Source organism: Myxocyprinus asiaticus, chromosome 15, assembly GCF_019703515.2.
Source record: "Myxocyprinus asiaticus isolate MX2 ecotype Aquarium Trade chromosome 15, UBuf_Myxa_2, whole genome shotgun sequence".
NCBI classification, from domain to species: domain Eukaryota; kingdom Metazoa; phylum Chordata; class Actinopteri; order Cypriniformes; family Catostomidae; genus Myxocyprinus; species Myxocyprinus asiaticus.
The window spans coordinates 17,261,274-17,279,750 of NC_059358.1; the positions used below are offsets into that span (position 1 = coordinate 17,261,274).

At 38.6% G+C, this 18,477-nt stretch overlaps 2 protein-coding genes across 4 annotated transcripts in view; both read left to right on the forward strand.

Annotated features, from left to right (window-relative positions):
- Positions 1-185: 185 nt before the first annotated feature.
- pnrc2 (proline-rich nuclear receptor coactivator 2) lies at positions 186-4,059 on the forward strand. The gene is made up of 3 exons (XM_051719684.1): positions 186-350; positions 905-1,122; positions 1,343-4,059. The coding sequence occupies exon 3, from the start codon at positions 1,364-1,366 to the stop codon at positions 1,826-1,828; it is 465 nt and encodes a 154-aa protein (XP_051575644.1). The 5' UTR covers positions 186-350; positions 905-1,122; positions 1,343-1,363; the 3' UTR covers positions 1,829-4,059.
- Positions 4,060-6,455: 2,396 nt separating this feature from the next.
- Positions 6,456-18,477, forward strand: part of LOC127453283 (protein dopey-1-like) — a 31,608-nt gene continuing 19,586 nt past the window's right edge. The window contains exons 1-19 of one of the 3 annotated variants that reach the window (XM_051719532.1): positions 6,456-6,792; positions 7,750-7,942; positions 8,062-8,243; positions 8,339-8,509; positions 8,590-8,779; positions 8,914-9,012; positions 9,635-9,734; positions 10,358-10,467; positions 11,439-11,553; positions 11,692-11,812; positions 11,910-12,029; positions 12,413-12,524; positions 12,987-13,016; positions 14,832-15,065; positions 16,548-17,097; positions 17,300-17,571; positions 17,662-17,814; positions 17,921-18,021; positions 18,132-18,397. In XM_051719532.1, coding sequence (XP_051575492.1) covers positions 7,805-7,942; positions 8,062-8,243; positions 8,339-8,509; positions 8,590-8,779; positions 8,914-9,012; positions 9,635-9,734; positions 10,358-10,467; positions 11,439-11,553; positions 11,692-11,812; positions 11,910-12,029; positions 12,413-12,524; positions 12,987-13,016; positions 14,832-15,065; positions 16,548-17,097; positions 17,300-17,571; positions 17,662-17,814; positions 17,921-18,021; positions 18,132-18,397 — 3,064 coding nt within the window. In that variant the 5' untranslated portion in view covers positions 6,456-6,792; positions 7,750-7,804. The remainder of the gene's footprint in view (positions 6,793-7,749; positions 7,943-8,061; positions 8,244-8,338; positions 8,510-8,589; positions 8,780-8,913; positions 9,013-9,634; positions 9,735-10,357; positions 10,468-11,438; positions 11,554-11,691; positions 11,813-11,909; positions 12,030-12,412; positions 12,525-12,986; positions 13,017-14,831; positions 15,066-16,547; positions 17,098-17,299; positions 17,572-17,661; positions 17,815-17,920; positions 18,022-18,131; positions 18,398-18,477) is intronic. The other 2 variants (XM_051719533.1, XM_051719534.1) reach the window with 2 other exon arrangements.

Sequence of the window (18,477 nt, forward strand, 5' to 3'; positions counted from 1 at the left end):
ATCATGTGACCATTTCTATGCTTTCAAGTAACGCGGAAAAAACAAAATTCCCCACGAACACGTAAAAAGCTTGATGACGCAGGAACGATGGCAACAGGCGAGTTCACCGCTCCCATTGGCCAGACGATGGCAGTGACGGTCCCTGATTGGTCAGGACTGCACACGACTGAACTATTTATGCTTTGTTGAGGATCCATTTTGTTGGTAGACGGAGACAAACAGGAGAGAGAGAGAGAGTCGTTATTTTGCTGTAGCCTCGGATTTCACATATCGGGAAAGTTTTTTTTTCTCCATTAACATCTACAGACTAGACCAAGAGGAGCTTGTTGCATCAAAGCCCGAGGAAGTCGGTAAGTTTGTTTGTACGGAGTTAAAAACTATGGGAGTTGTCGACGCCATGTTGCGTCCAGAGTCTTTTGTTTTGGTTAGGAGCAAGAAAACATGACCTAATTTCTTTATTTTTCATCTAAAACATAACGTTGTTATTCTGTTTTGCACGGTAACCTTAGTGGTTTATTTGAAATGTCAAAGCAAATTTAAAATGTAATTTTCTTCGATAACTGCCTTTTGAGAGGAACGTCGTTGGGCAGACTGGAGGAAGATCAGATGTTGTTTATGTAATACCAAACCAAAGAAAATTTGCTTTTTTTTTTTTTTTTTTTCTTTAAATAAGGTCTTACTATAACTTGTACGTTTTCATTAACAATTGCTGAAACGATTTTATTAAGCTCGACCAATTGTTGTCTAGTTTTATTATTTATTATTATTATTTTCTTTTGACGCATAATCCGTTTGTTTGGCATTGGATATTGGTGGAACGTCGATGCATTCGAATGTAGTTAATATCTAGCAACACCAGGGAAACACTGTACTGAATGTGACACTCTTAATTTGTTTATGATAGATTCACGGCTTCAAGAGCACCGTGCGCCGAGGTGAATTCATGTTCAGCTCGGTTTCACGACAAAACAACTCCCATTGGCACATGAAAACCTCAGCTCTTGCTGGACATAGATGTGCAGCGAGAAGTAGATCAACTACTTCGAGGACCTGGAGCCCGATCGGCGAGGAAAAATTAAAAAGTAAAGAACCCCACGCACTCAACTTTTTTACCACAGAGAGGTAAGTAGAGGAAGCGAGTGGGGGATGGGCGGAGAAGCGAAGGCTGACTCGCTCTGCATGTAGTCCTTTGTTATGAGACTGCGACGCGGAAACTACTAGATTTTTATTTTAAGCATTTTTTTTTTTTTTTAAACAAAGATTTGCTTGCTTTAACGTTGCATCAAATGTCGCAAAATGACTTTTTACTGATTAATCTGGGTTTCATTTTCCCCTCTGATAGGTGACATCTAATTAAAGCAGTATGGGAGGTGGTGAGAGATACAACATTCCAGATCGCCCAGCACCCAAAAAGAGCCACCAGATTGGCAGGGGCAAGCAGAGAAGTCGAGACCAGAATGGAGTGGTGCATTCTGCCTCAGGAGCCTTAGGGGTGCCTCATCACCACAGCTACCGCAGGAGTGAGAAGGGCACCAACTATTATTGGTCTCCTGAGGCGCGGCAGGCCGCATCTGTAGACAAAAAGAATGCCTCGGTTCGTTTTGCCACAACATATGATCAGAATTGGGAGGGTACCATGTCCCATCTGAACAAACTTTTGTCAGCTCAGTGTGGTCAGAACTATGCTGGAGCCAAGTTTAGTGAGCCCCCGTCCCCAAGTGTGCTACCCAAGCCCCCAAGCCACTGGGTGTCTCTTCCCATGGGCCCATGTGATCACCGTGAGGTGATGACCTTTCAGTTGAAGAGCCTCCTGAAGGTTCAGGCCTGAGACGGTCTCTCACTGCTGCTCTCTATTAGCCAATATTTGAATGAAGGCTCCGCTTTGGACTCTTGCCCTACCCTAGAATGCTTCAGCGGTGTAATATATTTTTACAGCTATTTTTAGATTTGTGTCTTAAGGTGATGACCATTTGTTTCTGCTAATGTCCTTCACCTAACTTTTTGTTTTAAAGAAAAACTAGTTATTACGCCGTTGTGGCCTTAAAGGGTGGTTGAGAATTCTTAGCGGAGTTATATGCCATGACATATGAACTGGATGTCCTCCTTAAATACTCATTGCTCTGTTATGCTCCCGTTTTGTTTTGTTATTTTTTTTTGATGGCTGTTTGTGGCAGTCAGTGTGTTTTTCTTCTCAACCAGGCCTAGGTATACAAGTCCAAAAATTCACACCCATTTTCTTTTCCAATATCTTATGTTCACTTTTTCGCTCGCTGAGGTTTAATGCACACCCTTGGCTTGAGTTTTAATCATGTAAGGAGTGGCAGAAACCTTTTGGTGCTAAGCACAGCAGCATTTGTAGCGCAATAGTGCATACTGCATTTCCAGGTTGTTGTTTTTTTTTATTTTGCTTTTTGGGAAGTAAAAGCCACTTGACTTCGTTCTGCAGGGAGAACTAAGCGAATAGAAAATGGAGGGGAACAAGCTTAAGTGAACATTAGTCATATGACTAACCTCATACCTGATGAGGTAGCACAATGGACCTTGTGCTTCCAACACCTGTATTTTTTTTTTTCTTCCTTTTTTTAAATGGCGCTGTGCGCATTGCACTATAGGTGTTGAAAGTCACTAAGGTTCCCAAGATCTATTGCAGCATTTTGCATCCTTTGTTATAGCTTAGAATATTCAATGTGATTTTAATGTTTACCAAAGCTATGTAATCGGCTACTTTTGGTTGGGATCCCTTCTTGCTTACCAGATATGGTTACAAGTGCCATAAATCATTGAGCAAGGCGTTAGTGTAAATCAAAGTTTTGATTCATTTGACATCACTTTTGGAATTCATTATTTTTATTTATTTTTTAACATTTGCTGTACTTTTTAGTACGATCGCACTGCAATAATGCGGAGGAGGTTTGTGTCTGTGACCACAGGAAGGGATTTCTCAGGTCTCGTTTCATGGACTTGTTTGCTCTGCGATGCGTTTTTATGTTGTGAGCATTATATTATGAAATGTGTGTGTATCATGACATTGGGGACTTGACATAGAGTGGAAGTCCAGTGTGGACATGTTTACATTGTTTAAAAGAAGGCAGTCTGACAGCATTTTACACACACACTGCCCTTTTTCACTTGTTATTTTTCATTCACTGCTGTTAATTTGAGTTCCAAACTTTTAGACAATGTTGCGCTTTCAACTGTGGATATGTGACGAAGCAACCCCTTCCCACTTAGTTACGAGTGTGGTGATAACTACCTCTGGCAGAACGTGTTGTTAATAGCCATCGTAAAGATGACAAAACAAAGCTGATAAATTTTATTTGTGTAATAGAGCCATGTAAATAATGAAATATATAACGTGTTGTAGCATATTGTACATTTGTGCAGGAATATTTGAAAACCTGCCGATAAAGTATTTTTTAGTAATAACACTGAATGTGTAAGTCATGCTAAGGACGTGGCTTGTTTTCAAATGCTGAAGAATATTTTGTTAAGAAAAAAGAGAAAATTTGCCTGTCGTGCATCAAAACCCCTGCACTGTGTGATTGTTGCCAGTGACCGTGCACATAATTTTTTATTTTGTATAATGCACTGTGTAGGGGCAACGTGAGCTTTAAATGCAAAAAAAAAAAAAAAAAAAAAAAAATGAAATTGAAAGGGACTTTATACAATTTTTTTTGTTTTTGTGTTGTTGTAATTGATTTTAATTTTTAATAGATTTTAACGGGCATTATTTTTTCCCGTTTTCAGAGTTGATAAAACAGCATACATTTGCACCAAGACATTGGTCTTTCCTCCGCAGGCCACTGTTTTAAACCAATGATGCTGCAGTTTACATCCAGAAATATCACATTACATTTTAAATTAAGTAAATTATTTTAATGGTATGTATAAAAGTCCTTTTCCTAAATTTGACTATCCCAGCTAATTGGCTATGAATTTGTCCCAAACTTTAAATTGTCACTGAAAAGAAAACAAAAAGCCCATGTGGTAAGTGAGTACATATTAAAAAATTGTAATTTGGTTGTCTAAAAGAAAAAATAAAATCCTCCCCCCCCCCAATATTTCTTGTGTTTTTTCTGTCTAGATTATAGAAAGCTTTAACGTAAACATTTTAACACTAATAATGGACGATTATCTAAGATGTTTATATGGGCCAAAGCAACCATCCATTTAGTCAGGGCTAAATTTGGAGTATGCATTTGTTCTCATAGACATCGGCACCTACTGGAAACATTTTACAATAATAAATTGCATTTTACATTTTCCTGTTTCAGGATATGAATATTAGCCTAATTTACACATGAGACAATAAAACTGATTTATGAAAAGTTAAATAGTATAATTAAACTTATGTAGTTTCTACAGTAATTTAATAGGGTAATGTCAGCTAAAGTGGGCCACCAGGCAAAATGGGCCGGATAAGGTTGGAGCTTCGTAGTTCTCTTTAAGATTCAATATCCAAGCGCCACAAACTATTTTAAACAATAGCTGACAATAGTCCTTGACATGTTTCAACTGTTTTCATTGGTCTGAGTTTAAGGTAGGCAGGGAAAATAATTTTACGGGGGCTGAATGGGAAACACGTAAGATTAGTTCCCTGGCATGCTAAATGCACCATTACAATTATAATTGTTATATATTCAGAAGCAACTATTGCGTATCTAAATGTAAGGTATCATGAACTGTGTCAATCTTCAAGGGAAAAAATACTAGATTGCAAAACAACTTGTATTAAATATTTGATGAGAAAAAAAATATAGTTGCTGGCCCATATTGGTTAACCCTCATCAGTTTTCATTTTATTACAGCTGTTATGAGTGAAGTACACATTCATACATAAAATTTCAGTTGAAAAGAAATTACAGTTAGTTTATTACACGTGTCGAGACTGCTTATCACTTAGCCTTGCTGATATTATATAAAGTCTTTACAGAACAATATACTATTCTGTCTCAAGTCAAGACACACACATTTGTGACTAGGAGCTTCACACAGAATGGTAACCAGTTAATGTCAAAGTTTAGAAAGGGAGGTTGCATTTTAAAGTTAATAAAAGTCTTGTTAATATCATATGTTGTTCTTATTATCACACGGTCAACACCTACAAATCTACCCCTCCATCTTTCACAACTCAACCTCCTCAACTATACACATTTCCTTGTAATGCCATAATACATTAATGCAATGTTATTGATTAAATGAGACATAGTTGTAGATAAATTAAGAGAGCACATTTGTCTGTGGTGATGGTTTTGCTATACGGATTCACTGGTCCATTTTAGCTAAACACAGCAGTGATGACAAGGATGAGCTTAAACAATTATTATTTTGTTTTGTATTTTCAACATGAAAGGTAAGAAGAGGCCTAAATGAACAAAGAGCAGTCTGTGCATACACATTTTAAAGGAGTATTCCAGGCAAGTTAAGCTCAACTGACAGCATTTGTGGCATAATATTGATTACCACAAAAATTTATTTTGACTTGGAAAAAGCGAGACCAGAAAAAAGCGAAATTATGGGTTACAGTGAGGCACTTACAATGGAAGTGAATTGGGCCAATCGGTAAAAGTTAAAATACTCACTGTTTCAAAATTATAGCCACGAGATGTAAACAATATGCATGTAAACATGATTTTAGTGTGATAAAATCACTTACTAACGTTCATTGTGTAAAGTTATAGACAATTTTACAACTTTGTTGCCATGATGATGTAATGCCAACAAACCCTAAAATGACTATAAAAATTACAATTTGAACAACTTTACTGCTCAAATATGACATGCGTTTAACAGAAGAATGAATGTATATCAAATTATAAGCTTCACGTTTCTGCCTTTAAACCCTCCGAAATTGGCCACATTCACTTCCATTGTAAGTGCCCAACTGATTTTTGTAGAAAAGGAGGAACGAGCCGAAACTAATTTCTGTGGTAATCAACATAATGCCACAAATGCTGTCTATTAAGCTTAACTTGTATTGAACCCGGAATGTTACTTCAATGCTGATCTAGACGATTTACCAAAAAGTGGCCTACTTTAGCTGACATCACCCTACATCTCCAACTACAGTTAGGACAAATGTAATCAAATTCAAATACACTAATGTGTGAACTAACATCTTTACTTATAACGCATTTCAATAACAGCATAAACCTGACAATTACACGCACTTGAACTAGAAATACGTGACGCTGGATTTAATGGATTCTGTTTTGAATTCGCACATCGCCATCAGCTGGCAAAATACACACATTTCTCGTTTCTTTCAGTTGATCAACCAAATGTAAATGATTATTAAACAAACTACAACCTTTACGTTATTTGAATTACAATAAAACCACTTAGTACAGCTAGAATACTGAGCATTATTTTGTGCTGTAACATGTATGTTACAAATTATTTGAAATTTAAAGGCACGGAACTTTTATTATGAAATGATTGACTAGGAACTGCTCGCGCACGCGCAGTATTCAGCATATCGCCTGTCAACGACTTTCATAAAAAATGGGTCTATCTGCAGAGTGTCAACGCGGCCTGGACTGATGTCAACATAATACTGGTGTATAACAGATGGATTTGATGACAGCAGATATGTAATTTCGCCAGCGGTGTCCGGGAAAGCGTTTATTGCTGTCAGTGTACCCATCGTCGTCGCATCTGACCGTATATCGCTCACAACCTGTCCATTCATCCATAGATCCATTCATCTATCTATCCATCCGTCCACCAACAACACAAATAAAAACAGCCAGCCCCTCAACACTCATCATAAACGCCGCCCGACTGACAACGGTAAGCAACAGCTCATCACAGAGGATCAGTAGCTTAGCCGGTTAGCGTGTTTTGATGACGTTTGGATGTGGAGGTTATTTACACCGGGGTTGTTATCCGTCGTTCCACAAGAAGAGGTTTAGAGATGTGTTGATTATGAAGCACTTATTCATAATTTTCATACTGGCTAACTGCTATTGAAGACCTCAGAGGGGCCTTCTCATCATCACATAATGGTCCCTTGTTCTACTATCAACAGATCATGGGAAATCCCAATCAGCCTGCCAAAAGCAAGGAGCTGACAAATGCACATCCACTGCATGCTGTTAAAGTCAGTGGGGAGTTTAAAATTTAATTCCGCCCATTAGAATTCTGAGGCAGATTTCAAAGGGCCTAAGCTAAACCTGTTTACTTTGTCTCAGGATTTGTTTTGCGTTGTTTTGTTTTTGGTTAAAGCAGTTATATATATATCCTGTGATATTAAAGGGCATCAACTAACCCTTTTCACTTTGTCTTGGTTTGTTTTGCTTTGTTTTGTTTTTGGGTAGAGTAAAAACAGTTTATTTTGTTAAAATACACAGTGATAATGAAGGGCACCAACCAAACCTCTTTACTTTGTTTTGTTTTGCTTTGCTTTGTTTTTGATTTTGAAACTGTTGTTGTTGTTTTTGTTCAAATACCCTTTGACTTTGAAAGGTTCTTTTTGGCAAGAATGTCATACTCCCATTAATATGGGGAATAACGTAACTATTGATAAATAAATTTTCCTGCACTAAAATTTGGCAGTCCCCCCAAGTCAGGTGTTTTATAGCTGTTATTCTTTGCCCTTTATAAGGTGCCTCACCTACACTGAGTCATAAAATTTAATAATTTATTTCATCATCAAGCATGTGATTTACACTAACATAACTCTTTGTGTGAACTCACTTTGTCAGTGTTTAACCTTTGTGCAATTCTCGCTCTTCCTCTGAAATGAAGGTGTGATGTTCGTATGTGACCTCAGATACGGCTTTTAGTCACATCGTGTAGGACGATGAACGCAGAGGAGTTGGAACTCCTTGGTGACTCGAAGTACAGGAATTATGTGGCAGCAGTGGATAAGGCCCTAAAAAACTTTGAGTACTCCAGTGAATGGGCCGATCTGATCTCAGCGCTCGGAAAGCTCAATAAGGTCCTTAAAATATTGTAACCATCACTTTTAAAGAAAGAGAAGCCGGTTCAAAATGCTTTCACTTGGTTTACTGATGTTTATCTACATTTATAAAAAAGAATTCTGCATTTTGTTGACAGGTATTGCAAAACAATGGCAAGTACCAAGTTGTGCCCAAGAAACTGACAATCGGGAAGCGTCTGGCCCAATGCCTTCACCCGGCGCTGCCCAGCGGGGTTCACCGCAAGGCCCTGGAGACTTACGAGATCATCTTCAAGATCATTGGACCAAAGCGCCTGGCGAAGGATCTTTTCCTTTATAGGTAGAAGCTGTGCACAATTTATATTTCATTTCAATTATCAGCTACAGCTATGGCACTAAGTGGCTAATGTATACCTTTTTTTCTCTCCTCCTTAGTTCGGGACTCTTCCCTTTATTATCCAATGCAGCTATGTCTGTGAAGCCAGTATTACTTGGGTTGTATGAGACCTACTACCTGCCCTTAGGAAAGACTCTCAAACCAGGCCTGCAAGGGCTCCTGACTGGAGTACTGCCTGGTCTGGAGGAGGGCTCGGAGTACTATGACAGGTAAACTGAAACAGTAACACACAATTAATAGTGAAAACCTGTTAATAGATGATAAATTACATTTTATCTGTTGGGCGAAGGACCAATACCCTGCTGGAAAAAGTGGCCGCAGCTGTGGAGCAGCCAGCCTTTTACGGTGCCCTGTGGGGCAGTATTCTAACCAGCCCTGCTGTGCGTTTGCCTGGAGTCACCTTTGTTCTTCTGCACCTTAATCGTAAATTATCCATGGAGGACCAGTTGTACATCATCGGCAGTGACATCGAACTGATGGTACACAGATTATTGACAGAGATGAAAAAGAATCGTCCAAATTGCTGATACATTATACAGAATTTGTGTTTTGGTTTTTTATAACATCATGTACAGGAAAGTGAGATTGTTTATCATGTAATTGTTTTTATCAGGTGGAGGCTGTCAGCACATCGGTTCAGGACTCCAGTGTGCTAGTGCAGAGGAGCACCCTGGACCTCATTCTGTTCTGCTTCCCCTTCCACATGAGTCAGGTAACAGAACTCATTTTCTTGATTTAAAACCTCTGTTAACTATCTTTTTAACATACTGTATGAGTTTCACTTGTGGTCCAGGTCTCAAACAATCTCCCACCTAACATCCCAGGAGGCAGAGTTTCCTGTTCTGTTATTTGTATTAGTTTTTGGCCGATATTGTTTTTTCAGTGGCCGATGCCATTCTAATGCAGATATAGGCTAACACATATTAATTATAACAAATGAGATGTACACATACACTGAAAATAAACTCAATATTTACTAGAAATTCACTAAAAATATTTGAAAACTAATGATGCATTATCCATTGATAAGGCTGCTGGTAGATTTTGGAACAGGCAAAAGGGGCGCATCTGTTAATTGGCCAAACGGGCATGTTTATCTGCAGATAGTCTCAAAATTACCTAATATTGGCCAGTTTATTGGCCTAGCTGATATATCGTTCTATCACTAATTTGTGTGAGTTAAGTCTCTATTTGCAAAGGTAATATGGCTCATTTTAAAGTGTTTTACATAGAAAATAAATGAGTATTGTAGGATACTAAGATACATAATACATATACAATAAATATAAGCATGTAGACATTATTTGCTTATCTAACTGTTTGGTTTGTTTCAGGCTACACGTCCAGACATGATCCGGATTCTGTCTGCAGCACTTCATGTTGTTCTAAGGAGAGATATGTCTCTGAACCGGAGACTTTATGCTTGGCTGCTGGGTGAGACATCCACATTTCACACACAAACTGCATTCAATCCTTCATTTTTTTTTTTTTTTTTTTTCATTTAATATTTCTCAACCTGCTTTGAATGTAAGAAAATATCCATATATTTTCTTTCCCCAAAATCATTTTATTAAAACACCACAAATATCATTGGAGAGCAAAGTAGCACTAATAAAGACATCAAATAATTAAACGTTTGCTCTTTCATGCCATCAATTGAAATCAGTTACTTTGATTTAAATTGGATGATTTCATAAGTCTGAATAAAATATGAAATAATTTTTCTAGTGACTAATTGGAGATCTGGATCTTCGCAGAATGTTGCACAGAATATACGTACATCATTCTCATATGATGACTGTACACCCACCATTTCTGTGAAGTGTTTATTGTTGATGTTATTTTTTTTCATACTTGCCATCTCTATCCTGGGAACGAACACTGTGGTAAGTTTGTATTCCATGAATACTGTTATGGTGGTACTATAAGTATAATCTTTCTTTTTTTATTTCCTTGTATCTCTGTTCACCTTTAAGTTATTAAAGGGTTTAGGAATGAATGTCTAATTGTCTAGTCACACATATCTATGTGCTATTGTGTGTGTGGTGATGTTTCAGGTTTTGATAACAATGGTGTACGAGCAGGCCCTCGCAGTACCCGTCTCAGCAATCCAGAAGAGCACGCCACACTCTACTTCAACACTTACTCCAAGGACATGCTCGTTCAGGTATGGTGAATGGAGTAAGCTTAAACAAGAACATGCAGTCCAAACAGTGATAGTTTTGCACCAGTGTTTCACCCAAATTTTACTTGATGCAGTGAGAGGGGTCGATCTGAAGTGTTCATAAAAAATAAAAAAAACATTGATGGGGCATCAGAAATCTACATAAATGTTTCCATACACAGAGATTTCCATTAAAGCAGCATAGAAACTTCAAACGTTCTTTCTTTTTTAAGTTTGAGTTTGCTTTTGCTGTAAGATCAAACCTTTTTGTTCTGTCTGCAGTGACACATATGGATGCACGCATCTTTTCAATAAGTCACTCTTTGAGTCTACACTTCTCTCCATGTGGTCTGTATGCATGGCTTGGCTTGCAATGAGACACTGGTCCCTACAGACTGAGCATTTTAGGTCCATGCGTTTGACATCCTGGTACTCCTAGGGTAGAGTTTGGGGCCTTAAAGAGGGGGAGTTTTGTTTTTGGCCTTTTCCTCTTGTTTTATTTGATGGGGATCTGTTTGATTTTGTGCCATCTGGTTTGGGCCAATTGTTGGATCACGCTTGTTTGGGAAGTAGGTTACTGCAGGGACCGCCTGTTCCTCTGCCTGTGCAGCCGTGCATTAATCCAAGTATGAAATCCCCGAAGAGCTAAAAACAAACACACTTTCATGATATGATGGAGAGGCAACCTTTTTATCTAAAGGATAATGAAGAAGGAAAAACCGTCTTGAGTACTTGAGTAAACCTAGTCCTTACCTTCCGCTATATGTCTTCAGTCACACCACCATGTTATTTTGATAGCGTAAGAGTTTGTAATCAAGCTGATGCTAAAGGTCTTGAAGTTCTTAAGTCAGGATGAGAAAACTCTGTCATTATTTATTTACCCTCTTGTCGTTCCAAACCCAAATGACCATCTTTTGAATTGTCCCTTTAAGTAGATTGATATAGTGTCTCTGAATGTGACTGTGTTTTTCTAGGCCATGGTGGGGATCCTGCAGGGCAAGGCCAGAGGAGGGGAGGAGGAAAGCATCCTGATGCATGACTTGAAGCCCTTCCGTATCCTCATCAGCCTTCTCGACAAGCCTGAGCTGGGTACAGCCGTTACTACATGCATCTACAACATGCATCTACAAGATTGCTCTCATGCTCTGTGGTGTTTATGCTCAAACCTGCATCAAAGAGCTCGTGGGTTCTCTTTCACATTTAAATCTTCTTCTCCACTTTAATTAGGTCCAGCAATCTTGGAGGATGTTCTAATCGAAGTGTTCCGCACCTTGCACACTCAGTGCCGCGCTGAGCTGGACCTTCAGAATCAAAACCCTTTCAGCAAAGACCAAACTCAGCTTAGCAGGTCTGCAAAGCATTGCATCCACTTACTCTTTTGGCAACAATTACATATTGTTTTCTTAAAATGTATTAAAAATTAATCTTTTTCCTTGTTCTTTCAGCAAACTCAGAGAAAACAAGAAGACGGCAGAGCTCATTAAAACAGCAAACCTCTTGTTTAACTCCTTTGAGCCCTACTACATGTGGGATTATATTGCACTATGGTTTGAGGAGTGCTGCAGGTGTGTTTATGTATGTGTTAAAGGGATTGTTTATCTAAAAATGAAAATTCTGTCATCATTTACTCACCTTCATGTTGTTTCCAAACCCATATGACTTTCTATCTTTGTGGAATGGTGACTGTTAGTCTCAGTCACCATTCACTTTCATTGTATGGAGAAAAGATAAAAAAAAAAGTAAATGGTGACTGAGGCTAATATTCTGCCTAATGTTTTAACAATAACAAAGAAAGTAATACGGGTTTGGAACAACATGAGCATGAGTGACTGATGGCAAAATTTTCATTTTTGGGTTAACTACAGTATACCTTTAATGATTGAACAAAATATGAGTTTTTGAAAACCAGTCTGTTCCGTTCTTGTTTAACATTCCTGTTGCATTTTAGATGGACTCAGAGCAGTCATGTCCCAGGGCAGACTATGAACTCTGAGACATCAGCACGATCATTGGTTGAGTTCTGTGAGCTGGTGGACTTCCTGTTGGATATTGTGTCTTTGGTTGGTAACTTTTGCCTTCACACTCAGCTATAGCTTTTAAAATACCCCTATTTTTATTCAAATCCCCTCATATTATCCATTTTCTGCTTTGAGAAAGTGATCTTGTGACAGCAGGAAAAAGAAATTAAAGTAAATATGAAAAGGTTTAAAGTGTCAAACTTCTGTTTAGTGCAGTCTCAGTTGATATTATGCCCTGTTTGTTACTGTTTAGTTAGAAATCCAACTGAGAGACTCAGCCCTTTTTTGTCTGAACCTCATAGTTTAGACGTTTTCTGCATGTGCACAACTTTGTGTGTTTGTTGATGTCCTTGAAGGAAAGCTTGCGAGAGTTTCAGAGATTGTTAATGAACCAATCTGGGTTTCTGAAGTGTGTTTTCTGGCTTCTACTCTGCTTGCTTCTTCTGTTGAAAATCTATGCTTTCTCTCTCTCTCTCTCTCTCTCTCTCTCTCTCTTCCTCAAAGCCTACTAGAAGCATGAGGGTTATCTGCCAGGTACAGTAATGCTCTTTCTTGCCTCTTCACCTCACCTGGCTTCACTCTGCTTTAATCGGATTTGGCTATCTTTCCAGAAACATCCATATTAATTTCTAGAAAGTTGTACTTTTCTCACTGATTCTTGAGAGAAGGAACAAAACATGTTTTTTACCTTGGTTTTCATTTTTTCGTACTAAATTAAGCTAAATTTTAAATGGATATATTTGTAGACAAAGGTTTCAGCCAACAAACCATGTAAGGGAACAGGTTTTTATCAAATGCTTTTTTCTGAAAATTGACATTTATTCACTTCATAACTTACATCTTACTGTAATTTGTCAACTTCGTCAGACACACTTAAAAGCATGCTATTTTAATTTGATCCATCCATCAAAAGTGTAAAGTCTTTAACTGTCTAATAATGGTGTTCAGTAAATGAGTTGTGATAAAATACATTCTTTACATTTTTTTTTTCTGTTTTCACACAATTCTGAAAATTCTGACGGAATTGACAAAATTGAATATTTTTCCATCTTAACCATGTGTTGTTCACTGGAGCCATTTAGTTTTTTTCCTCCGTTTAAGCTGCCTCTTTAACATAAACTAAAATGGCAAAATGATTCCACAATTCTTAACAGAAATTAACACAATGGGATGATGGTGTTGACATGTTGAAGCTGTGATAGCAGAGACTTAAACATTGTTTGTATAAAATATAAATATAAAAACATTACCAGACCGTGTGTTCTACTGTTGCATCCACCATGAGTAGGAAGTGGGAAAGGGGTACTTGGAGTTATAGCCAACCATGACATTGTCTGATTTATTCAGGATTATTAAACAATCTGACAGAGTTGATGCAAAGTTTTCCAGTTATTATGGAAAATATAATTTAAAGTTTACTTTATATATTGTTTGATATCTTACAGATCCCTACCTTTCATTTGATATTAATATTTATGAATTTGTTGCATTTTTAAACACTTTGTTTGGAAGTTTAACATTGTGACCTCTTGCTGAGGATAAATAGAAATTTGAAATAGCTTCCAAAAATAGAGCATGCTATTTAAAATTTTTCTAGTGAAATTATTTAAAAATATAAGTAATAAATGCCCTGAGTATACACATTTCCTTTAGATTTATCATTTTCAGTATTTTTATTATTATTAATTTGTTGATTTTGTAACTTATATAGGACTTTTGTATGTAGGACATGTTTTGTCCCTTATCTCAAGAATCAGTGTTCTACTCTGTTATATAGCACATCATATATAATTGTACTTTATGTACTGTATTTGATGTATCACTTTATAATTGTTGTAAGAATTTGTGATAAAATTGTCAATAATATTATGCTAAAAAATGCAAACAGCTATGTTATTTGAACAAACCACTCATCATGTCTATCTATGGATGTTTTGGAAGGTAGAACCATCATTTTGCATGTGATGTACATTTGCCAAACTGCTCACTGGTTATTAAAGGTCCTTAAGCTTGTACCACTTACATGCCCTTTTTATTCCACACATAAAAGCCTAAATGGTTTAATATTTTCAGTTTTGCTTTTCAGGATTTTAACCTTTACTTTTAAGGGTATAGGTCACCTGAAAATGAACATTCTGTCATTATTTACTCACCCTCATGTTGTTGCTTCAAAAATTTACCTTTTGTGTTCCATTGTAGAAAGAAACTGGTTTGGAACAACATAATGATGAGTAAATAATGACAGAATTGGGATGCAGGGATCGACCTCCTGATAACTCAATATAAGCCAGCATCTGAGCCCTTCTCTCCTTGATATTTTTCTTTCTCTGTCTCTCTTTGTCTCTTTAGGAGACATACATAGAGATCCAGACAGAGCACCTACCTCAGTTGCTTCTGCGGATGGTTTCTGCTCTTACCAAACACCTGCAGGCCCTGGGCCTCAGAGAGCTCACCCACTGTCTGCGTCTCTGCTCAAAGATCCTCAGCAAGGTCCAGCCCCCACTGGTGTCACCCTTGGCACTGCCCTCCGGCCCATCCTCTGGTGCCACTACCCCTTCAACCAGAGACAAAGAGGAGAAAAGGGTTAGAGTTGACAATCAAGTGGTTAAAACTCTTTAAATAAATTTTCCTCAAAGCAAATCTTTATTAGTGCTTTAAAAGCTTAAACTGAAGCATAATACATGCAGGGTTCCCATAGTCCTGTATAACCTGGAAAATTTGGGGAATTTAAAATGGCGATTTCTGGGCCTGGAAAAGTTTTTTTTTTTGTAATATTTTTTTCTTGTTACAGTCAGCTCTAAAATATTTCAACAGCTAGAAATTTCTCTTGGAGTGCAATTTCTGATTTTTTTTTACAAATCCTTATAGAGTCATGGCAATTGGTCGAAATGTGTGGGAACTCTGTACATGTTAATAACAGCAGACAGATGCACATTGCTGCTTTATATTTGTAAGGTTATATTCCTATGTTACAACCAAATTAATAGGAATTGCGAGTTTCCAGTGAGCTTTTAATTTATAAAGACCTTGAATATTCTATATTTTTTATATCTTTTTACTGTATATGTAAAATGTAAATCACATATGCTTCCTGTGATAACTACTAAAACATTTAAATCAAATAAGGTTCAAAGAATCTCATTTTAATTTTAGTGGCTTTTAAAAGCTTTGAAACAAGCCTAACAAGGAAAACCCGTTGGCACTAGTTCACAGGCATTATGTGGTGCCACATAGCTGTTTTTCACTCTCTCATCTCTGCCCTTTTACAGTTTGTTTAGGCATTTCACATGGGGAATATGTAGTTACTTTCTGATTGGGCATGCCAATTCCATGTGCTCTTGGCCACATAAGTGTGTCTAGGCAGATATAAATTTGGTCTGACATTTTTCTGCACTTGAAGTGGCTCTTACAAACTACAAACAGGGGGTGGCTAAAATTTCTAAAATTTACTTGACTATTGTGCTATAGTAGGCATTAGCTGTTACTGTATGTGCCGCATTTTATTTGTTGTCATGGGCTCTCAAAGTTCTGTATGTTGACGTAGTACTGTTTGGGAGGAGTAAAGTTTCTATATGTGGCCTGAACAACCAAATGTGTTTACACTTGGCTGAGTCACATCTTCAGGGTTTGAAATGAACTTTTTGGCTCACTGGCCACTGTGGCTAGTAGTTTTCCAAGGTCACTTGCCACTCAGCATTTTCACTAGCCAAAATCCCCCACCTCACAAAAAGTGATCAAGATAACTGGAGACTGTAATTGCATGCATTTGTTTAGATATTTTATTTAAACAAGAATGAAATGAGTTCAGCAGGACACAGGCCTAATGGTTTAAGGAACCTATAAAATATCCAAAGGCAAACGGCCACAGCCACCTCTTGCCCCCCCTCTGGAACTTTTATGTTTACATGTTCATTTATGCACAGTGATGTCAGGATACACTATGTTGTTCCTTCTCATGCCATGCAGGAGAGAGATGACAATAACTCTTGAGAGAAATAACAATAACTTAGACTTTAACTTTGATATTGACAGTCTTTTTCTGCTTTAATGCCCCATCTTGCTCAGACACTACCAGTCACCCAAGAAATCCCTGGCAGCACTGATGTATTTGAGGAAGGCGAGAACCCTTCTAGCAGCAGGTTGTCAGAGAGTGGATTCACTGACTTCATCCAGTACCAGGCAGAACATGGGGTGCAACCTGACAACACGCAGCACCCCGAGGCTGATTCATCCAGCCCTGAGAATGGGCCCATCCAACCCAAATCTAAACCCAAACCTGGGCTGAGTAGTTCAGCAAACAGCAAGCCCCAGGACAAGCCAGTGATACAGTGCTGCCTTGAGCATTTCCAACAGTTCCTTTCTTGCCTGGTAAGGCTTTACATCACCCCAGGTGGACAGGCAGAGGCAGGGAGGAGCAGCAGTGCTGAGATGGATACCCTGACAGTGTTGGTTGACAAAAGAAGTCAAAATGAATTTGAGAAGCAGGTGCCTTCTAAGCAGGAGTGTCTGGCTGCTTTCACAGCTGCCTGTCAGCTCTTCCTGGAGTGCTCCAGTTTTCCAGTGTACATTGCTGAGGGCAACCTGAAGTCCTCACCCACCAAACAGGAGCAGGCAGGTAAAAAATTACCAATGCTGCTATTTCTCCCTTTGTACCATGTACCTTGTATGTATTATCACAAGAAGCTTGAATTTAATGAAAAGGGAATTCAGGGTATTTAATGCACATCCTTTTTCAGAAATGCAGGATATATTTTTAACTCTAGTGGCAAAATCCCTCTGTGTTGCATATTTGCAATGTGCCTATGCTTTGCCAACAGGTGAGAGTGTTCAGCCAGCGGTGTGGCTTCAGACTCTGATGGATGCATGCTGTTTAGCTGCTGATTTCAGTATCCAGGCAGTGGCTATCTCTCTTGTCATGGACCTTGTTGGTCTCACACAGTCAGTAGCTATGGTGACAGCCGAGTGTGTGGGCAGTCCAGACTCGGGCCAGCCAATGAGTCCTAGCCATGGTCGTGTTGCAGTGGTGATTCGTCCACCACTCACACAGGGTATCTTGAAGTACATTGCAGAGAAGACAGATTTCTTTAAGGTTTGGATTATTTCCTTTCTCAATTTCTTTTTTTTTTTCTCATTTAGTCTCTCCTTCTGTTTTGATCAGTGTCTCATTTGTCTCTTGTAGAGTGTAGCCCTGATCTTGTGGGATCAGTTGGGAGAGGAGACCCCCCAGCACCACAAGCGCAGTGTGGAGCTCTTTTACCAGCTTCACAACCTGGCTCCCTCTCCCAGCATTTGTGAAGATGTCATCAGCCAGCAGCTCATGCATCGGGACAAGGTTGGTCATACATGTGCACACACCTCACATTCAAGGGGTTTGGATGAGCACATATATATGTTCACAGATATAGTTTCACATGTTTCATTTCTAAATTCTCTTTTAGAGAATACGGTTGGAGGCCCATGTAAAATTCTCTGTTCTCTGGCACCTGACCAGAGACCTGAACATCACCAAGTCCTCCCCTTTCAATCGCACCTTTGACAGGTAACAGCAGTTTTACTTTGCAATATTACTTTGTCGTGAGGTGATTTTCACCATTTGTCCATTGGTCTTTCAAGCTCCATACCATCCTTTACCTGCACTGTCTCTTGTAGGTCTCTTTTTATTATGTTAGACTGTCTCAGTTATTGGGATGGCTCGGCGAGTGCTGTTGGGCGGGCCTGGCTAAACCAGGTTTTGCAGAGACATGACATTGCTCGTGTTCTCGAGCCTCTTTTGCTGTTACTTCTGCACCCTAAAACCCACCGGGTGTCCATCCAGCGTGTTCAAGCACAGTGTCACTGGGCCCAGGCCTTCCCTAACCCAGCAGAACAAGAGTCCTCTGACCCCATTTACATGAGGGATATGAGCTATGCTGAAAGTAAGAAGGTTTTATCTTAGTGTTTTTAAATAGATTTAACATCTTTTGCATTTTTACCATAAAAAATATATAGCATGTTA

Excerpts from the sequence above, each read along its gene's own strand:
- pnrc2 (XM_051719684.1), top strand. The coding sequence starts at position 1,364 with ATGGGAGGTGGTGAGAGATACAACATTCCAGATCGCCCAGCACCCAAA.